Below are 21724 nucleotides of genomic sequence, written 5' to 3' on the forward strand. Positions count from 1 at the left end.
ACTTTCATTCTTCCCTTTCCTCTCCACTCTTGAAAACATTCCTTATTCCCCTCTAATTCTCTGAAGCCTTTAGGAGATAAAGATTATTTGAATTAGAGGAAACTCCTGCCATCATTCTCAATTCTTCACTTTATGTACAATTCTAATAGCATTCCCTGTTAGAACGTATGGCCATTTGTTTCCATGAAGTAAAGTAAATGGACTTACTGAATGGCTTTTCTTTGGTGCTGCTCCTCAGTCATGATTTACAGTTTCACTCTGGATGGCTGAGGTCTGACCACTGTACCAAGGTAACATTGTTACACCTGTATTACCACTAATTGTAATGGTAAAAAATCAATTATTTTTTTAACTGATATTTCTAGCATTAACGGATAACAGTACAATTTTGTGGGCATGTATATTCAAGAGCAGGCATTTGTTTGGAGAGAAGTTTGCTTCTGAATGTGAATGTCTATATTGGTAACTATAATTATAAATAATTTTTAATAAAGTGATAAGAACTGGGTTCCCTTTTGCCATCTTTTATAGTTATTTGTATACTTTTCCTTTATGTCTCCAACTTGATTGTAAGCATTATGGGATACATGGCCTTGTCTTAAGAATTGTTATATTTTTCACGTTATGTAGTATATAGCACATAGCATGTAGTTGGCACTCATTAATTGTTTTTTCAGATTAATAAATGAGCCCCACAAGATGGTACTCATTTTTGTTCAAAGGATAATGTTTCTAAAATTAATGTACATTTATTGAGCCTCTACCATGAGTAAAGAACAGTGTGGAAGAAGAAAAGATTATACATCCTTGGCCTGAGATTTTGCCAAGGCTTCTGGAGGCATCGGTATGGCCAGGTCTTTAGTTTCTCATAGGTCACATATAGGATTTAACATTCTATTCTGGAAGCAGTGCAGACCCATGGAAGGCTTTTAAGTTAGGGGTTCAAGAGCGATTTTAATTTTATAAAGCCACGTCCCTGTTCCCAGCTTGAGTCTCAGGGATACTGCTCTCAAATTGGGGTCTCCTATATAGGCTTGGCGATATACCATAGCAATTGATGTATTATAATCATGAATTGTTAAAAAAAATATCCTTTGTTGTGAAGTCGGGGAATTATATAGTCCATTTTGGAAAAATAACAATCAAAAATGGTTTGAAAAGTTCAGGCACATGTAAATCCAAGGATTCAATCAAGTTTAACCTACTAGTTTAATTAAATGTTTATAGGTTACAGGAATAATATAGTCAGGTAGAATACAGATCTTGTAGAGCTTATAATTTAGCAAGAGTGATTGGTCAATTGTAGAATATGATGTGAAAAGAAGAACAGAAGTAGGAGAGTATATCTAATTTGCTGATAGTAGAAGGAATGGTGGTTAAGAATTAGCAGAAAGTGATATATATATAGTGGAATCCTTTCCTAAGGTTGGGCCTCTAGGAAACAGCCCAGGGCAAGGATTGAAACCTGCCTTGGATGGTGTAGACCCAGGTTAATGAAAGTGAGGACAGATTGAACGGAGGTGAGGATGTGAAGCAGAGAATTATGTGTTACTGTATTGGCCGTCAATTCACAAAGAGCTGGAGAAAGACAATAGCAGGTTGCTTGGCAGGGATATTCATATGGCTTATAGGCACGCGGGTAGCGTGTCTTGGGGACTAAAAAAGAAACTGTTTGCCTAGCTTCTTTCTCCTCTTGTCTCCTATTCCAAAGGAGTTAACTCCCTTGCACGTTTAGGTTGTCATCTAGTTACTTACATTGCCAATTGGTATGCTTGATTCCATGTCCTGCAATGTGGTATTTCATCCTAGTCCAGATGGGGCAAGAGCCTGAGGGTCTGGCATCCCCAGACAAGTGACTAATTGGCCTCCAGTACCAGTGTCTTTGGAAGGAAGGGGATAATCAGGGACTCCAAGGAGGTACATGACGTTTGTATCCAATACATTCCTGAAGGACAGACAGGATTCTGAGAGGCAGAGATGAAAGAGGAAGGCATTTTAATATGAGCAGTGACATAAAGGAAGAAGCATGTGTGCTCTATTTAAGATAAAGCAAGTGCCTTGTTGGCTTCAGCAGAGATGTGACAATTTCTTAGCCCATATTTTCTTGGCTTATAGTTATTCTTGAGTTTTTTTTTCCCTTTTAAAGGGTACTTCAAATATATAACTAAATGTTTATTCTTTCATTAGATTTTTTTTGTGTGTGAATAAATAGGTTGGAAGAGGAGGCTAGAAATGGAAGACTCCAAATGTGAAGCTGTTCTTGATTCAGCCAACAGTAGGGGTCCAGGAGGATCTTGAACAGGGAGTGGGATGTGGAAGAGTGAGGGGGAAGGATGATGTAATTTAAACCATTCCGTATAATTCATCATTCATTTCTGCTTGATAGCCTCACCCAACTTCCCTTTTGATATATTGGTGGTAGCAATAACAATAAAATCTGAGTGGTAACAGTAACAATGACTACAACCATTCCATAGCTTCATTCACATCTCTGTTCCAATGTCACTTTCTCTAAGGCCTTCCCTGACCACCTGATCTCAACTATAAACTAACATCTCCCTACCCTGTATCTATCCCCTTTCTCACTATATTTTAATAACATTATGTTAGCTGACATCATAATATATATATATATATATATATATATATATATATATATATACGCTCATTTAGTTGTTTTTTCTGCCTATTTGCCTTGCCAGAAAACTTCATAAACTCAGAGACTGTGTCTGTCTTGATCAGTCACTGCCAATGCCTGGCACTGTTCTAAGCACCTGATAGGGTTCTAATGTAACTTCATTGAACCATATGTGTGCTATGAGTGAACTGTATGATACTGATTCTTTGTAATCTGTTGATACTTGTTTATTGATTTTTGAAGATATTCCATGCATTTTTAGAACATGCATTTTTAAGTTTTTTGATGAAATACTCAATTTATGTGTATTAGCTCAAGCTAATTGTGTTTTTCAAATCTATAATTGTCTTACTAAAATCTATATCCTTATTAACTTTTTTGTCTACTGAATTTATAAATCACTGAGGGAAATATGTTAAACTTCCCACTATGTGGATTTTTCAATTTCTCCTTAAATTTTATTAATTTTTCATAATGTATTTAAACTTCTGTCATAAGTTGCACACTTCTGTCATAAGTTGCAGAATTTAAAAATTTTCTCAGTTGGGGCACCTGGGTAGCTCAGCTGGTTAAGCGTGCGACTCTTGACTTTGCTCAAGTCATGATCTCAAGTTCATGAGATTGAGCCCTGGGTGTGAAGCCTGCTTAAGATTCTCTCTTTCCCTCTTCCCCACCTCAAAATAAACAAACAAATAAATAAATAAATACCCAATAAATTATTGATTTATTCATTTTGTAGTGATACCCTCCTCCATTTTTTTTTTTTTTTTGTGATGGGGGAGAGAGAGAGTACCTCTGCATGTGTAGGGTGGCGAAATGCAGGTGAGGAGAGGGAGAGGGAGAAAAAACCTCAGGCAGGCTCCATGCCCTGTGTGGAGCCCCAGCCGAGCCCCAACCAAGCTTGATCTCAATAACCCCGAGATCATGACTTGAGCCAAAATCAAGAGTTGGTTGCTTAACCTACTGAACCACTCAGGTGCCCCTGTAGTGATACTATTTATCCTTAATTTACCTAATACTGCTTTTTACCAACTTTCTTTTGCCTGGAATTTCTTTGCAATCCTCTTGCTTTCAACCAGTGTCCTTATGTGTTTTGTATGTGTGTGTGTGTGTGTGTGTGTGTGTGTGTGTGTGTTCTTTATAACAGTCCTTTTTCTCTGTGTTTTAATTCATGATTTTACTTCACTGTGAGTAACAGTATATGGAATGTATTCCTACCATTGTATTTTGTTACACACCTTTTTCTCCTTTCTCTGCTTTCTTTTTCTGGTTTTTGAGTGAATGGTGGGCAATATATATGAAATAGTCGAGAGATGTTGGGTGATACACTCTTCTTCTGGAGGATCTAATTTTTTTCTGAGTGGTAGTTATAGTTAAGGTAGATCACCTTGAATCAATCAGGGACTGAGTTGGTTTAAGGCTGTTTTCAGATTTTGTGAAGGCTGGTCTAGTTCCGGTTTGCCTTTATACCTGAGAAATAACCTTTGAGGGTTTCCAAGACTCTTTCATCTTTGTGAATCTCCTAAAAGCTCTGCTTAGTTTCTAACCTCTTAGCAGCTGCCCTCTCCTTAATGTCTCCCCCTAAATAACATAGGATTCAGTAAGTGCCCCAGGAGTACAAGCCATGTAGCCTATCAGACTCACTTCTCTTTTGTTCCCTTTTTTGCTGGAAAATTTTCCCCTCGAGTCCTGGCTGCCTTTGTAGCTCTGAACTGTAGTTTTTGTACTCTGAACCCAGGAAAAGTGCTGCAAGCTTGAGGTCAGGAAATTCTCCTTCTGTCGACTGCCCTGAGAGGAACACACCATGTAAAGTGTTTGGCTCAGCTCAGAGAATTTCCTTTCTTTCCAGGGTCTTGGCTCCTCAAATCTTGCCTGTCCTAGTTTGCCTTAGCTGATCTCTGATATCTTCAAAGACTTGTTGTTGTTTTTCTGAATCTTACTCAGATTATATATTGTTCAAATTTTTCGGTGTCCTCTGTACAGCCGTGGAAAGTGGGAAATTTGATGTGAAATGAATTTACTCCATCATAGTTAGAAGCTGAGGTTTTATTCTTGCATTTTTTTATTTTAATCACTTTTCCCCCTAGAAGTTCTATTTGGTTGTTTTTCACCTCAGCATTATCTTTTTTTGGAGAGTATCCTTTTTCTATCTGATGTTCTCTTTCCTTATTTTATGATTTTAATCTCTTAAAATATACTTATTTTATTGTTTGAATCCTTTTAGATTATCTGAAAATCTCAGGAGTGTAATTTCACTGTGTGTTGTCTGCTGACTCTTAGTTTGCATCTGTTTCTGCCAGATGCCCCAAGAGGGTATAAGCAGTTGAGAACCAATTTTTATGTTAATTTCTTGGCTTGGGACTTCTGAGGCCATACAGCTATTGCATATTTGACTCCCAAATGTGAGTAAGCAGAGAGATATGGTTACGGAATAAGAAGAGAGAGATTTTTTTCTCTGCTCATTAGTTCAGACCTATACAGATCAACTTTCTTGTCATTTTGTTTACGTGTGAGTGAATGTTTCTTAGGTCATTCTTTCAGATAAGGTACGAACCACATATGGGAATCCAACATTTATATCTATATATTCCAATTCTTCACAAGGTCTTGGCTCTTGTTTCTGTGAGACCATTAAATCCAGTCCATTGGTTACTGGGCTCAGCACAACCCCCTAGGGCAGCTGAGAAATCAGTACCTACAGCCTACTCTGATTTTCAGTTTTCTGTTTGCATAAATCCTCAGGGATTTGCTTCATTTTCTTGTAAGCTTCGATGTGCATATGTAAAGATATTTGTATACTTTATTCCACATTTTTTGGTGTTTTTTAGGTAAACATTTTCAAGTTGTCCAGTTCTCTATAGTTCCAGAAACAAAAGTCTTAACAGACGTAATTTATATTGCTGGCTTATACATGTTATCTATCATTAAATATTATCATCACATTATTATATCTGCAAATACATAAAAACTGAACATTTGGAGTTAATATATTTAATAGGTTATCTATAACATATTTATAGAACATATAACTATATATGTTCTATAAGAATATATATTATAGAAATACATTTAACATATAATATATATTTATATACAATATGTAATAGATTATATATAATAGATTACAAAGCTTTATGATAACTGATCTATCAACTGAGTGTATAATTAGTAGGTACAGTACTATATATATCAGTTTATATAGTACTATATCAGTACTATATAAACATAATAAACATAATAAAATTTGTCCTATTGAAATAGTGTAAACTGCATCACTCTTTTCCCAACTACATGTTCTTCTGATTTTTAAACTTTTTTTTTTTAAACTCCTATTTCCTTAGGGGAATTAGAAAATCCTGTGGATATGCGGCTTTTAAACACTGAAAGATATATCCATGGGACTGTGTACTTACCAGTTCACATATACCCATACATAAAAATCAAAAATTTTATATTTTGCATGAAATTTTATATCCTTTTTTTGCTTTTTTGTAGGAAGATACTTCATCGAGACTTGAAATCGAAGAATATATTTCTGAAAAACAATCTGCTTAAAATTGGTATGATTTTAAAACATATGTGTTCCAGAAACGTGGGAGAATATATTCTAGGTGTTATCAAGTATATAGCATTGAACGATATAGTACCTAGAAGTGTTAATCACTGGTGTATTTTAACTTCTGAAACTTTTGTTTCTACCTGGTTGGAGCCAACAAAACCCAATTATTTTGTTTCAGAGTATCTGATATAAATTGAAGTGTAAGACATTTGCTACGTACTTCATAGATTGAACTAATAATTTCGGAGTTCCTACTCCATGCCAGACGCTTTGCAAGTAGTTAGAGTTGTCTTACTAGCTTGATTAATTAGTGCAGGTTTCCCACTTGTTTTATCGCAAGCAATTAGCAGTGATCATGGATAATAAAATATTAGTATCATGGATTTGTTAATTTTTAGTTCTTCATTAGAACTGTACCTCCACTCATAACAGTTACTGGATTGTTTATTCTTCCTGTAAGATGTCCTTAGAGAGGGAAAGCCTAAAAGCATGTAGCTAGTTAAACTAGAGGAGTAAAGAGAAGCTAATGGATTCAAATATTTATAGTCATGTTCTTGAAAAGTCTCAGGTCTTTTATTTGAAATTTTTTCTTTATTGTAAATGAAGGATGAACTCTACCCCCTTGGATGAAATAGCAAATCCTTATATTCAGCCTTCTAGAATCTTTTTTTGTTGTTGTTAGGCAGACCTGAAATAAATAGCTTTTTGTTTCAAGTTGTTGGTTCTCCATAATTCCAGAAATAAAAAGCTTTAGCTTACATAATTCACTTTCCTGGCTCAGTCTTCCTTCTCCTATAAGATGTATGTTTTTAATGCTATTCGCCAACATTGTGTAATTTAAAATATATCATTTTTCTTTTCTTTCCCTTTAAAATGGTATGAGTCATAGCATATTAAAATTGTCAAATTAGACAGCTGTTAGTTTCTGGACTGATTTTCATCATTTTAAGGTATTCATAAAAATGACATTTTTTTTAAAAAGGAGATTTTGGAGTTTCTCGACTCCTAATGGGATCCTGTGATCTAGCTACCACTTTAACAGGAACTCCACATTACATGAGTCCGGAGGCTCTGAAACACCAAGGCTACAACACAAAGTCGGACATCTGGTGAGTGGGCAGCGGGCTAGTCCAGATGATGTATACATCTGCTGCACTGAGAACAATGCGTTTTGTTTTTAGGCTCATTTACTTGCTCCATCCACTCATTTTATCCTTTTGAAGGATGAGTCATTCTTTGACCAGAGTAAAGGAAAGCTTTTTGGATTTGGAACTTGATTATTTCCATTATATTGATTTCAAAAATTCTCTTTATTTGTAGATTAATTGGTTGGTTTGTATTTTTTTTCCTCCTGAGCCACAAGGGAAAGTTCTTAATGTATCATAAACACTAAATGTTGATAGGTTTCTGCTGGCCTATTAAATAAAGTACTTGTAATCCTAAACACTGTGCTTTTATTTATTTAAGATTAACTTCCATTTCTGTGGGGAATGTATGGTTTTATTTTTTTCTTCCTGTTGCTTATACAAATTTTTATTGAAGATATTAGCATTTAAGAATAAACTCCAATTTAAAAATTATAGGTTTTCAATGGTGGATGCATCTGAGATTTCTCCATTTATCTGAGCTCTCGTACCAAAGGAATTTCTCATTCCTTGTCATGGAACCAGTTTACATCTCAGTGCAGAAGCCATGTGGAAAATTGTATTCTATTGTTAGCAATAGCTCCTATTTAGGGAAAATCTCTTCTCCTTTGAAGAGGAATCATATAATTTTCGGCTTGTTAAGGGTTGAAAGGACAGTCTAGCTGAGAGCCTGTTAATTAAGTAAATAATTATTGTATGCAAATCAACTGAAGTAGTTCTGAGCTTTCAAAGATGAGCGATGTGAAAGATTATGTCTGCTTCATTCCTCTAAAGAGGATAAAGTTGAAAGTTACCTTTCCTGTGGTTAGGGAAAAGTAAGCACAACAGAGGATATGCCTTTGGATTTTCATAAGGGTCGTCACTCATGTTCTTCTTGTCCTGGTGCCTGCCAAGTTGGAGAGAACACTGTCAACATTACTCTGGCTATGGCAGATAGCAATCCATTTTGTCCTTTCAATTCACTCTTGTGATTATTCATTTCTGGGTTCTTCAGTGTTGTTGGTTTTTTTTTTTTTTTTTTTCATTGTTAGCCTGTTTCTACCCTGATGGTCTTTTCCAAATTACCTACCCTATTTTCTCTATCATAGCCTTCCCCTAATACCCTCCCAAAAAACCAAAACCAAAATAATAGACAAAACCCACAATGGTATGTTTGGGGGAATGAGTTTCTTTAAATTTTGCCTTATTGAGCATCTACTATTTGCCAATGACTGTGTAATAGCCCTTAGGGTATAAAAATAAAAAATAATAGCATTCCTGCCCCCATAGAAAAGTCTTCTTGCTCTTTTTAGAGTGCTTTCTTCAGTTTGAGATTACTCTTGGGCTTTGGATTGGATTTGAGTTACATATTTATATTTCTTTGTATACTTAATTTTTTTTAATTATTATGGACATTTAAAAATAGATTTAGGGGTGGGATGCCTGGGTGGCTCAGTGGTTGAGCGTCTGCCTTTGGTTCAGGGCATGATCCCGCAGTCCCCAGATCAAGTCCCACATTGGACTCCTTGCATGGAGCTTGCTTCTCCCTCTGCCTGCATCTCTGCCTCTATCTCTGTATCTCTCATGAATAAATAAATAAAATCTTAAAAAAAAGATTTAGGGGTGCCTGGGTGGCCCCGTCAGGTTACGCATCTGCCTTTAGCTCAGGTCAGGATCCCAAGATCCTGGGATGGGGCCCTACATTGGGCTCCCTGCTCAGCTGGGAGTCTGCTAATCCCTTTCCCTCTGCCCTACCCCCTGGCGCGCTCTCTCTCTCTCTCTCTCTCTCATAAATAAATAAATAAATAAATAAATAAATAAATAAATAAACATCTTCCGAAAATAAAAAAATAGATTAAAATATATAATTTATTCATGATTAAAATTACATGCTAGGCCAGAAAGATGTTTACATCATATCACTTGAATTAAGAATAAATTAATTTATGAAGCCCACTGTTAAGCCTTTGGAATTACATGTAGCAATAAAGTTGGCTTTTTTGGGCAGGTATCTACATCTGCTTGCCAAGTCAGATGTGTCTCCTCAGAAACTTGGGGACCAATACCCACAAACAGAGGAGTAAAGTATATGATCTTTTTGTCTCAGTTGTGTCTATCATAGTCCTTTTTTTAAAAAAAAAAGCTGCTGCTAGTATTGCATAAAAAATTACAGCAATATTTATAATATGGGAATTATAGGACTGTCATAAAGAATATAGGAATTATCAGGAATATCAGAATTATAGAAATAACAGAATAATAAGAATAGTACTGCTGTAATGTTTTAGGTTTATAAAAATAATATCTGACTCAGGCAAAACTTAAGAAATCTAAAACCTCCCAAATACAAAAATGCAGGAGAACTTTAATATATTTTGTGTGAGCATTAGGTGAGCTCTCCTTGCAGAGATTATTAACTGTTCAGCAAGTACAAGCTAAGGATTTATCATTGTCCTGACCCCAAATAACCACCTTATTATGAATGTAGTAATTTCCTTGGTTGTATCTGAATCAAAACGGGCTTATCTAGTAATGAAATTTCTATTGCTGAACCTAAAGTGGAAAGAATAACAGAGAACTATTAATTATAGTGGCAGATACTTAAGTGTGATGAGTAATCTTTGGGAGACACTTTTAGAAAAATTAGATTGACTGGGGTTGAGAATTTTTTTTCTGAATCTCAGTGTGTTGCATCTGTTTACTGTGGAATATTTTCTTACAATTGGAAACACTTGTGAATAATTGACAGGTGTTTTGTTTTAGCACTAATAGCTGTACATATTATATTTCTAACACTTAATGAAGAATTGGTATAATACTAATTATATTTCATCTGTTTATGTTTGCCCATTGTAACCTTATTCTCTTTCTGCAATCTGTTAAACCTTTTGGGATTCATTTATTTATAGCAATAAAGTACAGATAAGTCCCTCTCTTAAAAGTAGCTTAAGTTCCAAAAGTTTATAAACACTTATTCGGAAAGTTAGGATAATTAGGTTCATTAAGGACAATACTTTGAATACTGCTGATTTATATAAGCAATTGCTAAACACTTTTTTTCCTCACAAGAAAAATATAATGTATGAATTAGGTTCCTAGGCCAGCTCTTTAAATTGATTTAAATTATGAATGGTTAGAATTTATTATTTTGGTAGGAGAAACAAACAAAGGACAATACTATTAGAATAATGGTGCTATTTAAACAGAAAAGAAACAGAATATTTCATTATTGGTCTTATCTATCTTGTTGTGAGAGGTCAACCAGATGGTTCTTTGATCTTGTGGCCCTATATTCTTTGGGTGATTTAAGTGAAGGGGAAGGGAAAGGGAAAAGTGGGAAAAGAAGGGGTATCAGTATACTGTGAAGCTCTCAGGATTTGCAAAATCCTGAGATCTGGTTCAAGGGTTGGTTACATAAGGAACAATGTAGGAGTCTAGTTCACACTCAACGCTGGAGTCAGACTTTAGTGATGTTGGGCGGAATGTCAGACAAAGTTTAGCTATAGGTAGAAAAAAAAAAAACAGAGAGGAACTAGCACCCACCTGACCTCCCAGAACTAAGAAATTATTCTCACAAGAGATCATTTCCTGGACAGGGAAAGGGAGCAAGGTGGAAAACAAGCCTATTTTCCAAGTGAAAGATTTAGGAAAGAGAGAAATACAGGTCATTTGGCAGCAGTTTTTGTAGCTAATGTGAGACCTACAAGTAGCTAGCAGCCAACAGCCCCATATTGGTGAAGGAAGCTCTGGAGTGAGAGAGCCCATTTCTTTCCCCTTCCCATGGTCTGAGAAATTCTTGTGTGGATTTACAACTAAGCTGTTGGGCAGGGTATGCCTTCTTAGGCAGTGAGAACTGGTGTCATTGTTATTTATTTTCACTAAACAGAAGCTGAGGTAGGAAAACATCTCAGTCAAGTGCAGTAGCTTTGGGTATTAATATATTTTCTCAAGACTAGAATGAAATGACTGATACAAAATCTGAGATAATATCTAGTCTGGTTAGTATTACGAAGGTCACAATACAACTGCAGCAACAGAATCAGAATTGCTACTGTCTATGGAGTGGTTACTCTGACTGACAGGTAATGTGCTTTATATATCTATATAAATGTATTTGTTACTATAAAAAAGACATACTATATATATATATTTTACAACCTGATTTTTTCACTTGCAAAGGAAATATTATACTGCATTAACAAAATATAGCTACTTATCATTTAAATGTTTACATAGTATTCCATACTTGTACACAATAAGTTTTCAACCAATAATGTTTATTAAACATTGTTTAATTTTTGTTTGAAGATTTTCTTTGTTTTTGTCTTTAAGCATTTTTAGGGCACAATGTATCTGGGTGTGGTTTTGAATTTATCCTACCCAGAGCAGAGCTTCTTGGACATGTAGATTAATGTATTTCATCAAATTTGAAAAGTTTTCAACCATTGTTTCTTTGAGTATTTTTTTCTTCTATTTTCTCTGTCTCCTTGCTTTTTGGTACTCCCATTATACATATGTTACTGTGCTTCCTGGTCTCCCACATTTCTCTAAATGTCATTCTTCATTTTTTCTCTTGGTTTTTTAGATTGTATAATATTTGTCAATCTAGCTTCAAGTTCATTGAGTCTTTTGCTAGTTAAAGTCTTGGTGAATTTTTAATTTCAGTTACTGTACTTTTCAACTCCAGAATTTCTGTTTGGTGCTTCTTAAATAATGTCTATATTTTTCTTGATATTCTCCATCTGATGTGCATTTATGTCATACTTACTTATTTAAACATTTTTTTAGTTCTTTAAACTTATTTATAAGGATGCTTGGAAGTCTTTGTCTGTTAAAACTGACATCTGAGACCTCTCAGGTAGTATCTATTTTGTGTCATTCCCCACTGTGAATAGGTATTTTCCTATTGTTTATCTCATAATTGGTAAAAACTGGACATTTTAGACAATGTATTTTATCAACTCTAAACACTATTTTCCTCTACTCCTCCCACCTCTCTGGGGCTTGCTATTATTTGTTTCTTTATTCATTTAGTGACATGCCTGACTATTCTAGTGAAACCTATTTCCCTTTTAGTGTGAAACCTCCAGTGTTGATCCTAAGAGTATAGTCTTGGGCACATGCACAGTTAGCCTTGAGATGACAATGGTTTTAGGAAGGTTGTCTGTCCCTTTCCCTGTTATCTCTGTTGAGCTGGTTCTGCTGGTATTACACCCACTTGTTAGCTTTTACTAATTGCCAGCTCATTACTTTATTATTTTCAACAATACCCTAAGGCATGCATTGCTCTCCAATCTCTTTCAATTAAGTTTGAGCCTCTTTGCAAATGTAGTTTTTGAGGCCAGTCCTTAAGGTTTAAAATTTGGCTACTCTTTGCTGTCTCTTTCCCTGATTTTCTCTGATAATGTTGCTAGCCTATGGTTTAGCTTATTGTACTCATGGAGCTACCAATCTCCTCTAATTGCTTGCCAGCAAAATCTTCACTGTTTCTGAGAGGTGGAGTTTAGGTTTGAATTTCCTATGCTCCTTTCCAAATCAAATTAGTCTCTTTGGGGAGAGACTCCAAATCAAATTAGCATCTTTGTTATAGCCTGCCTTAGCCCTAGGCAAAATCTCCGAGCACTGGTCAGGAGCTGGAGGCAGGGACATGGCCAACTTAGAGTGACAGTCCTGCTCATGAGCAGGGTACCAACCAGTGGCAGTAACCTCTCTTCCTAGTTTGTGTCTCCTAGCATGGAACCTCCAACCTGTGAGAAAGCTGGGTCAAAGGCGATCAGTGATCAGGGCCCCACTATTGTCTGCCTGCTGTTCCTGGGATGGAGTCTCCATTCTACCAGTAGGGACTAGATAGAGGAAAGGAACTCTTAACATGTTGGTTGCAATTATGTGAAATTGAATCTCTATAATACAGAGCTGAGGAGATGAGAGATGCTGGAAGCCCGCCCTTCCTGGAGAGATATCCAAGCCCATGACAGGTTCTGAGTAAAGGGAGAACCCCATCATATTGGCCACACTTGCTCAGAGTGAGATTTTTGTCACATTGACCTAGAGGAGTACCTAAGTGCCACAAACTCATGTTTTTACTGAGAATTAGTAGATTTTCTTATATAAATGTTTCTTCATTTACCTTATGTCCTCAAGACAATTTTCAGTGACTTTAAATTGTTGGGGGTTTTGGTAATTTTCACCAATTATAGTTGCTTTGCTAGGGAGCATGTCTGCTGAGCTCCTCAAGATGCCATTTTGGAACTATTCTCTCCAAGGCCTTATTGTTGGAATTAGAGATTTTTTATTTATTTATTTTCCCTCTGTTAAACAGTGGAAAGACAACAGACTGGGACAGGGAGAAGTTGGTGGAGACTAAAGAAGGAAGATAGGCAGGCCTTCTATTAAGTTCATACCTTCTACTATTTCTGATACTCTGCCCATCCTAAAAGAACCCATGGAAACTATCAGAGATGATTAAAGCAGTTGGAGCACAGCCATTCAACCGAAGCATGAAGCAGTACAGGTTGTTGCCACATCCAGCCGTTATGGAGTAGCTGAGTGAATAACACTTGACTGTGGAAGGATACTTTGACCATTGTTTCTATTGACAACTTATCTTTTCCTTCCAACTTTGGACACTGTCCATGTTCATTTCCCAAACCTTATAGTTTATATGGAATCTGTGATTGTGACCCCAGGAGTAGCTAAAGATGCAAGAAAAAAAACCCTTTCCCTTTTATTTTCTCCTCAGCCACACTGTGATCTCCCTGTTCTCTTTTCTTCCATTGGTGTTACTCCCATCTTCAGTTCTCCCACTGGCCAAATTCTTATGTTGCGGAGGGTATGGAACCACCACAGGAGAGGGAGAACCAATGATCTTCTCTCAAACATTGTACTCAATAGTGAAATAAAGTAATTAGAAAGACTGGTATGGGGATCCCTGGGTGGCTCAGCGGTTTAGCCCCTGCCTTCCGCCCAGGGTGTGATCCTGGAGTCTTGGGGTAGAGTCCCACGTTGGGCTCCCTGCATGGAGCCTGCTTCTCCCTCTGCCTGTGTCTCTGCCTCTCTCTCTCTATGTCTCTCATAACTAACTAAAGTCTTTAAAAAAAATACAAATTTAAAGAAAAATGGAATAAAATTAAAAAAAAGAAGAAGAAAGAAAGACTGGTATGAACAGAACAAAATTCACCCAAACTTTGTTTCTAAAATGTTATGGGTCTTCCCCCAAACATGATATTATATTGGGATGATATGGCGGAAAGAATGCATTCACCTTTGCTTTTAAATATTCTTTTGAAAATTCAGTTCCTCAGACACATTATCCGCATTTCAAGTGCTCAGTGGCCTCATGTGGCTACTGGTTATTGTATACAGAAATATAGAACATTTCTGACATTGTAGAAAATTCCACTGGATAGTCCTGAGCTGTACTGCTCCAGACCCTTTAGGCCTTACCCTGGGATTTTCTTGCATTCAAGCAGCTTTTGGATTGAGCAGATCCTATGACAGTTTCAGCTGCTGTTTTTAGACGGGCCCACTGCTTTTCAGTAAATGCTTTTTGACTATTTTGAAGTTACTATCTTTTTGTGGTCCTTCAATCATTCCATTGATTCCCTTTGCTTTGAAATGGTGATGCTGATGCTGGGCAGGCTGCATGGCAACTGTGGTTTGTCTTCACTTCCTTATACTTTGAGGTTTGCAGGGACACCTTGCTACCTAACTTTGTTGAAAGTGTTGGCCATGGTTTTTGGTTTTGCTATCTAGCTGCTCTGTTTTATATGGGAATTTAAGAAAGATCCAGAAACTATGTTTCTGATGTAGCTGCCATTTTTTCCCAAATATTCAGAATAAAAATGCTAATATCCCTGGGTGATTTGTACGCCTATTAAAGCTCAAGGAGAACTGGTAGAGGTTCTGGGACATGATAGGCCCTTATAAAATGGTTGTTGTATAATACTGTTTCTGAAGTATTAGTTCAAGCCATCCAGTGTCTTTCATTATATTTAGACAAAGTTTATATTGATACTCAACTCCACTTCTGTACAGACTTTTATTTATGTTACCACACACTAAAACAAAACTCACTATTCTTTTATTAAATTTCTATTAGTCTCTATTTATTCAATTGCTTAAGTTATGTGTACTCTCTTCTAGATGGACATTAGGATGATCCTCAATTACATAAAATAAAAATATTATCTAGAAGATAAGAAAAGCTGCCCCAACCCACTGGAGTCATGCATTGCTATGGGTTAGGCTTCTCTTTGCAGTCTGGGCAGATTTCAAAGGGTAAATTTAGTTACCTTGAGACAAGACAAAGTCTGAATTACATTTGCAATTCATTATCAACATGTGCTTCAGAAATCATTTGGGTAGTTCTGGTCAGTTTGGACAGATGGCAAGTTTATACAGTTCAGGTGAAATTTGCTTCACATGCACCTGATCCCAGCCTTCCTTTTCCCTGCTAAATTCCCCCACTTAGGAATTTATTTCCTTACTTCTTCACAGTTGGCTGTATTTTGGAAAAAAGAAAGGAATGCAAATCATAGACTGCTAAGTAAAATGCATGTCTCGCTTGTTTTTGTTTTTGTTTTTTCAACTTGCCCCCATCTTTCCCCCCAAGTACCTCCTCACTTTCACATTGCCAGATTTAAGACCTGGGAGTCAAGTAAGAGAAAAATCTTCAAAATGGATGGAATTTATGAGTTCAAGGTTATATAATTATTCTTATATAGAAATGTTTGGAAAAAAATTAAAACCATAGGTACACAGATATGTAGTTAACTAGAATAAAACTATATATAATAAGTCGATTTTAACTTGTAACAGGATAATAAAAAATATTTTACCTGAAATGCCATGATGGTGTCTGTAATCAAGTTATACCCATTCCAGGCAGGTGCACAGGGACCACAGCAGGTCCCTTTCTACAAATTACTGCCTGATAAATGAAGTCTTTTCCATGTGCTCAAGTGCAAGTAAATCTTCCTAGATCAAAATGAGACAGGTAAATAGCAGTATGCCTTCAGGGTAGCTAAGAGGATTTCCAAAGAAGAGAATAGTCTTGTATCAAAATTAATTGAGTACTGATATAGCCTCTATGTCTAATTGTTCTATGTCCTTCAGCCAGATAATTCCACATCTTTTTATAACTGTAATACATCCATCAACTGTGGCTTCAATAGAGTTATGCCTCAGTAAAAGCAGGATTTGACTTCATGATCAACTAATTGTACCTAATAGACACTAACCCCCTTTCCCTGCCAAGCAACAGAAAAACAAAGGCCAAACTTGCCAGCCTTCCTTTCCTTTTGCCACAGAGGGTCTCATTGTTTGTGTGCCCTATATTTGCCATAGTCTCATGCCCTGCATGGCTTGTCTCAGGCCCCAGAGATCCCTGAAGGTGGCTTATGGTTCTAGATAGGACCCAAAGTAAGCTTGGGAAGTCAGCCCCTGCTTGAAGGTCTTCTATCAGGGTTAGCCAGAATTTCCAATTCAATAGTCCTTAATGATCAGAAATGCTGATTGATACAGCACTGAGAGGCAGGATGGCATAGAGTTTATGTCTCTAGAACCAGACAACCTGTGTTGCAATCCCAGCTCTACCAGCTACTCTATATGGAACCTTTAACAACTGACCTAATCTTAATTGTTTCATCATCTGAAGAATGGGAATAATAATAGTGTCTACTTCATTAAGATTGTTATGAGAATGATTAAATGAGTTAATATATGTAAGGAATTTGGAATAGGGCCCAGCTTATAGTAAACACCATTAAAATTTCAGCTAGTATTTTCCTTATTATCATTATTATTGTTATCATTTGTATTATTGGTGGAGATATATAATAGTCTGCCCCCAAGACAGCTCATAATGTCCCGTGTCAGGAATTATTGCTCTCTTCCAACGCTTCCAACCTGTCAGAGCCAGGAAGGATTGTCTGCCTTTGTTTTGCTTTTTTTTTTTGTTGTTGTTGTTGTTGTGTGTGTGTTTTGTTTGTTTGTTTTGCTTTTAACCCAAGCCCTGAAGAAGACTAAGTCCATAGAAGCTGAATTAAATCCTCAGAAGAGAGTGTGTGGGTGCTGAGGGATTGATAGCCTTCTACTCCTTGGACCTGTGTTTCATTCCTTTTTTCAGTGTTCAGATAATTGCACATACATTAGGTTATGTAGCAGGGTGTTATCAATGTAAATTTTTTAGAAAGCATTTTTAAGAAATATTAAATGAGAACAATACCAATACCAAACAAGTGATCTAACATGGCGCATTTCTGGGCAAATTACTTCCTTTCCTTGAGCTTTGGTTTTTTCACTGATAAATGAGAGTTTAGAATTAGCAAATCATGGTAGACCCTGTAGCTCTACTATTTTAAACATTCTCAGGGTTCAAATTAGACCCTTCTTTGGGGAAAGTAAGTAAGTATATTTAAAAGTAAGTAAGTAAGTTTATAGCACGCAAATATTTTACACATATCCACACAAATAAAAATGTTTGGTTAAGCCTGATGATTATATTTTACTATTAATATGTTACCCTCCCCTCCTTTTGTTAAGAAAACTTTTTTCATAGTATAACAAGTACTGACTTGACAGTGCCTTTTTCATTTTCACCATTCTTATGAGTATATAGTGGTACTGGACTGTGATTTTAATTTGCATTTCTCTGATGACCAATACTGTCAAGCACCTCATGATTTGGGGCCATTTAGTATCTTTTCAAGCCTTTTGTCCATTTTTCAATTGGATTCTCTCCTTTTTCTTAATGATTGGTAAGGGTTTTAATTAATTAATTAATTTTTTACATATTCTGGATACCAGTCTTTGATGGACATTTGAATTGCCAATATCTTCCTTCTCCCACTCTGTATCTTCCCTTTCACTCTTAGTACTGAGTCTTCACGAATCAAAGTTCATAATTTTAATGGAGTTCATTCTGTCAGTCCATAACTTTATTGTTAGTGCTCTTTACATTTTGTTTAGGAAGTCTTTGCCTACCCCAAGATCAGGAAGATATTCTCCTGTTTTCTTTTAAAAGCTTTATGTTATTTTCCATAGTTGAAAAATGGGTGATTTTTGTGCGTATGTGTGGTGTGAGGTAGGAGTCCACATATGTTATTTTCCATATGGGTATTCAGTTAACCCAGCATAATTTGTTAATAAGATTTTTTTTTTGTCTTTGCATTAATCAAATGATTGAATATGTGTGGATCTGGTTTTGAGCCCTGTATTTTGTTCCATTGGTCTATTTTTTCTTCTTTGTTAATATCATGTTTTCATAAGTAATGCAACTTTATTTATTTTTAGATTTTTATTTATTTATTCATGAGACACACAGAGAGGCAGAGATGTAGGCAGAGGGAGGAACAGGCTCCATGGAGGGAGCCCAATGTGGGACTCGATCCCAGGACCACAGAATCACACTCTGAGCCAAAGGCAGATGCTCAACCGCTGAGCCCCCCAGGTGTCCCCAGTAATGAAACTTTATAATGAATCTTACTATGTGGTGTGATACAAGACCTCCAAATTTGTTTTTCTTTAACTACTGTGGCGAGCTTTGTCCCTTTGCAGTTCTACGTAACTTTTAGAATTAGCTTATCAATTCCCACAGAAAGTCTGCTAGGAGTTTGATTGATATTGCATTGAGTCTATAGTTCATTCTGGGAAAAACTGTCATCTTCATGACATTGACTCCTTCAGTCCATGTATATGGATCTCTCGCTCTCCACCCCCACTCTCTTTTATTAGATGATCTTTAATTTCTCTTAGTGATGTACTGTGGTCTGCAGTATAGGGCCTTTCATATCTTTCGTTGGATTTATTCCTGTGGATTTGACATTGTGTGATGTTAGTATAGTGACATTTTGTATTTCATCTTTTATTTTTGTTTTTTTTTTTTGTATTTCATCTTTTAAATGTTTGTCACAGGCTTATTGAAATGACCTTTTATGTACATAACCATGTAGAAATGCTTAATGACAGTTTAATATATTTTTTCTAATCTTGATATGTGTATTCTTTATATGTATAAATATATATATTTATTTTATTTTATTTTTTTACTTTTTCTGGCCTTATTCTGAATAGCACCTTCATTACAACATTGAATAGAAGTGGTGATAATAGACATAATATTCTCAATTACAAAATAAAAGCATATACTTTCAATATGTCACCAATAAGCATAATACTTATTATATTTTTATAACTCTAAAAAATTATTTGAAGAAGTTACCTTCTATTCCCAGTGTACTAAAAGTTTTCTTCTTTTTAAAAGCACAAATGGGTTTTGAATTTTACCCACTGCCCTTTTTTGTGTCTGTATATAATTTTTCTCTTTTCATCTATAATGAGATATATGCCATTGATATTAAGTCAACCTTGTACTCTTGAAATAAAATCCACTCAGTTGTGATATATTATCTTTTTAACATATCATTATATTCTATTTATAATATGCAGATATGTGTGTGTATTTGGAATTTTTGAATTTATAATCATAAAAAATTGTCTATAATTTTCTTTATCTGTATTATTCTTGTTATACTTTATATCAAAGTTGTGTTGACTTGTTAAAATGAAAAAATTGAATGATATTAGTATTCTTTATTCCTAAAATGTTTGAAAGATTTACCAGTAAAACCATCTGGCCCTGAAATTTTTTTGTGGGGAGTTTTAAAAAAGTTTTTTTTAAATTATTATTTTAATTATTTAATATTTTAATTATTATTTTAAAAGTTTTAAAAATTATTACTTTATTATTTATTTGTTTATTACTTTATTACTTTATTATTTGTATTAATAGATAAAGGACTTCACATTTTATATTATTTCTTGTATCATTTTGGTAATTTACATGTTTTAAAGACTGTTCATTTCATTCTGTTTTTGAAATTTACTAGGGAAAAACATTTATTATGTCATCTTAATACTTTCTTTTTTTAATTAATTAATTAATTTATTTATTTATTTATTATTTTTTTATCTTAATACTTTCTAATAAATGTGGAGTCTATAGGGTTGTATGCTTTTCCATTCCTGTTAATGTTTATCTGTATTTTTTTCTTCTTGTTTGCTGTGTTTTTTCTTCTTGTTTTCTTAATCAGTCTCACTGGAGTTCTGTTTTTTATTTTTATTGTGTGTCTTCATTAGTTCATTAATGAACTAATGAACTTCATTAATTTCCACTTCTCAAAAATTTCTTTCCCTAAGCTTTATTTGGTTTGATTTTCTATTCATTCTCTAGCTTCCAAGCTGACTTAGATCCTGGATGTTAAGCTTTTTTTCTTTACTTATGTATACATTTAATATTTTAGTTTTGCTAAAATCATTTGTTTTTAGCTACATTCAGAGTATTGATATTTCATACTTCTATTAATATTCAGTTTTAAGTTTTTTAAATTTTGTTGGAATTTATTTCAACTATGAATTATTTAGATGGATATTCTTGAATTTTAAAGTAGTTTGTGATCTTGTAGGGTTTTTTTCTCTCTGTTTTTAATTAATAAATCTGGCTTAATTCCACTGTGGTCAGAAAATATGCTCTAAAGTTTCCAATCCTTGGGCTGCCCCGGTGGCGCAGCAGTTTAGCGGCGTGATTCTGGGGACCCTGGATCGAGTCCCAGGTCGGGCTTCCTGCATGGAGTCTGCTTCTCCCTCTGCCTGTATCTCTGCCCCCCCCCTCTCTCTCTGAATAAATAAATAAATCTTTTAAAAAATAAGAATAAAAAATAAGGTTTTCAATTCTTGAAGTCTGTTGAGGCTTCTTTAATTCTAAGTATTGGCAACTTGGAAAATGTTCCATGTGCCCTTGAAAAGAATCTGAAATCTTTTCTTGTTGGATGCATTTATATTAATATGTCAATTATGTCAATTTTGGTAATTGTGTTTAGATTTTCTCTATCCTTATTGAAGCTTTGGTCTGCTTGTTTTATCAGCTGTTGAATGAGGTATGTTAAAGTCTTTCATTATGACTGTGAATTTGTCTATTTTTCTTTTAATTCTGTCAAGTTTTGCTTTATGCACACACACACACACACACACAGTTAATGGATTTTAGAATTGTTATAGTTCCTCATGGTTTGATTTCTTTATCAGTCTACCACCTTAATCTTAGTAGTGGTTCTTGCCTTTAAGTCTATTTTGTCTGATCCTAATATAGCTTCACCAGCAATATTTTGATAACTATCTGCATGGTATACCTCTTTCTATGAATTGCTCTGTGTTCTTATACTTAAGGTTTGTTTTGTGAGCAGTATATAATTTTTCACCCAGTCTGATAGTCTTGTAATTAAAATATTGTCCATTTACATTTAATATAATTTTTCTATATTTATATTTTTATTTGTCATCTTATGATTTGTTTTCTATATATACCATTTTTGTGTCTCTTTGTCTCTCCTTTCTTGCTTTTGTTTT

At 35.1% G+C, this 21724-nt stretch overlaps 1 protein-coding gene across 3 annotated transcripts in view; it reads left to right on the forward strand.

Annotated features, from left to right (window-relative positions):
• Window positions 1-21724, forward strand: part of NEK11 (NIMA related kinase 11) — a 236405-nt gene that overhangs the window by 68570 nt on the left and 146111 nt on the right. For all 3 annotated transcript variants that reach the window (XM_055321436.1, XM_055321435.1, XM_055321437.1), the window contains 2 exons: window positions 6134-6198; window positions 7180-7306. In XM_055321436.1, the coding sequence (XP_055177411.1) occupies window positions 6134-6198; window positions 7180-7306 (192 nt within the window). The remainder of the gene's footprint in view (window positions 1-6133; window positions 6199-7179; window positions 7307-21724) is intronic.

Source organism: Nyctereutes procyonoides, unplaced genomic scaffold, assembly GCF_905146905.1.
Source record: "Nyctereutes procyonoides isolate TBG_1078 unplaced genomic scaffold, NYPRO_anot_genome, whole genome shotgun sequence".
Taxonomy (NCBI): domain Eukaryota; kingdom Metazoa; phylum Chordata; class Mammalia; order Carnivora; family Canidae; genus Nyctereutes; species Nyctereutes procyonoides.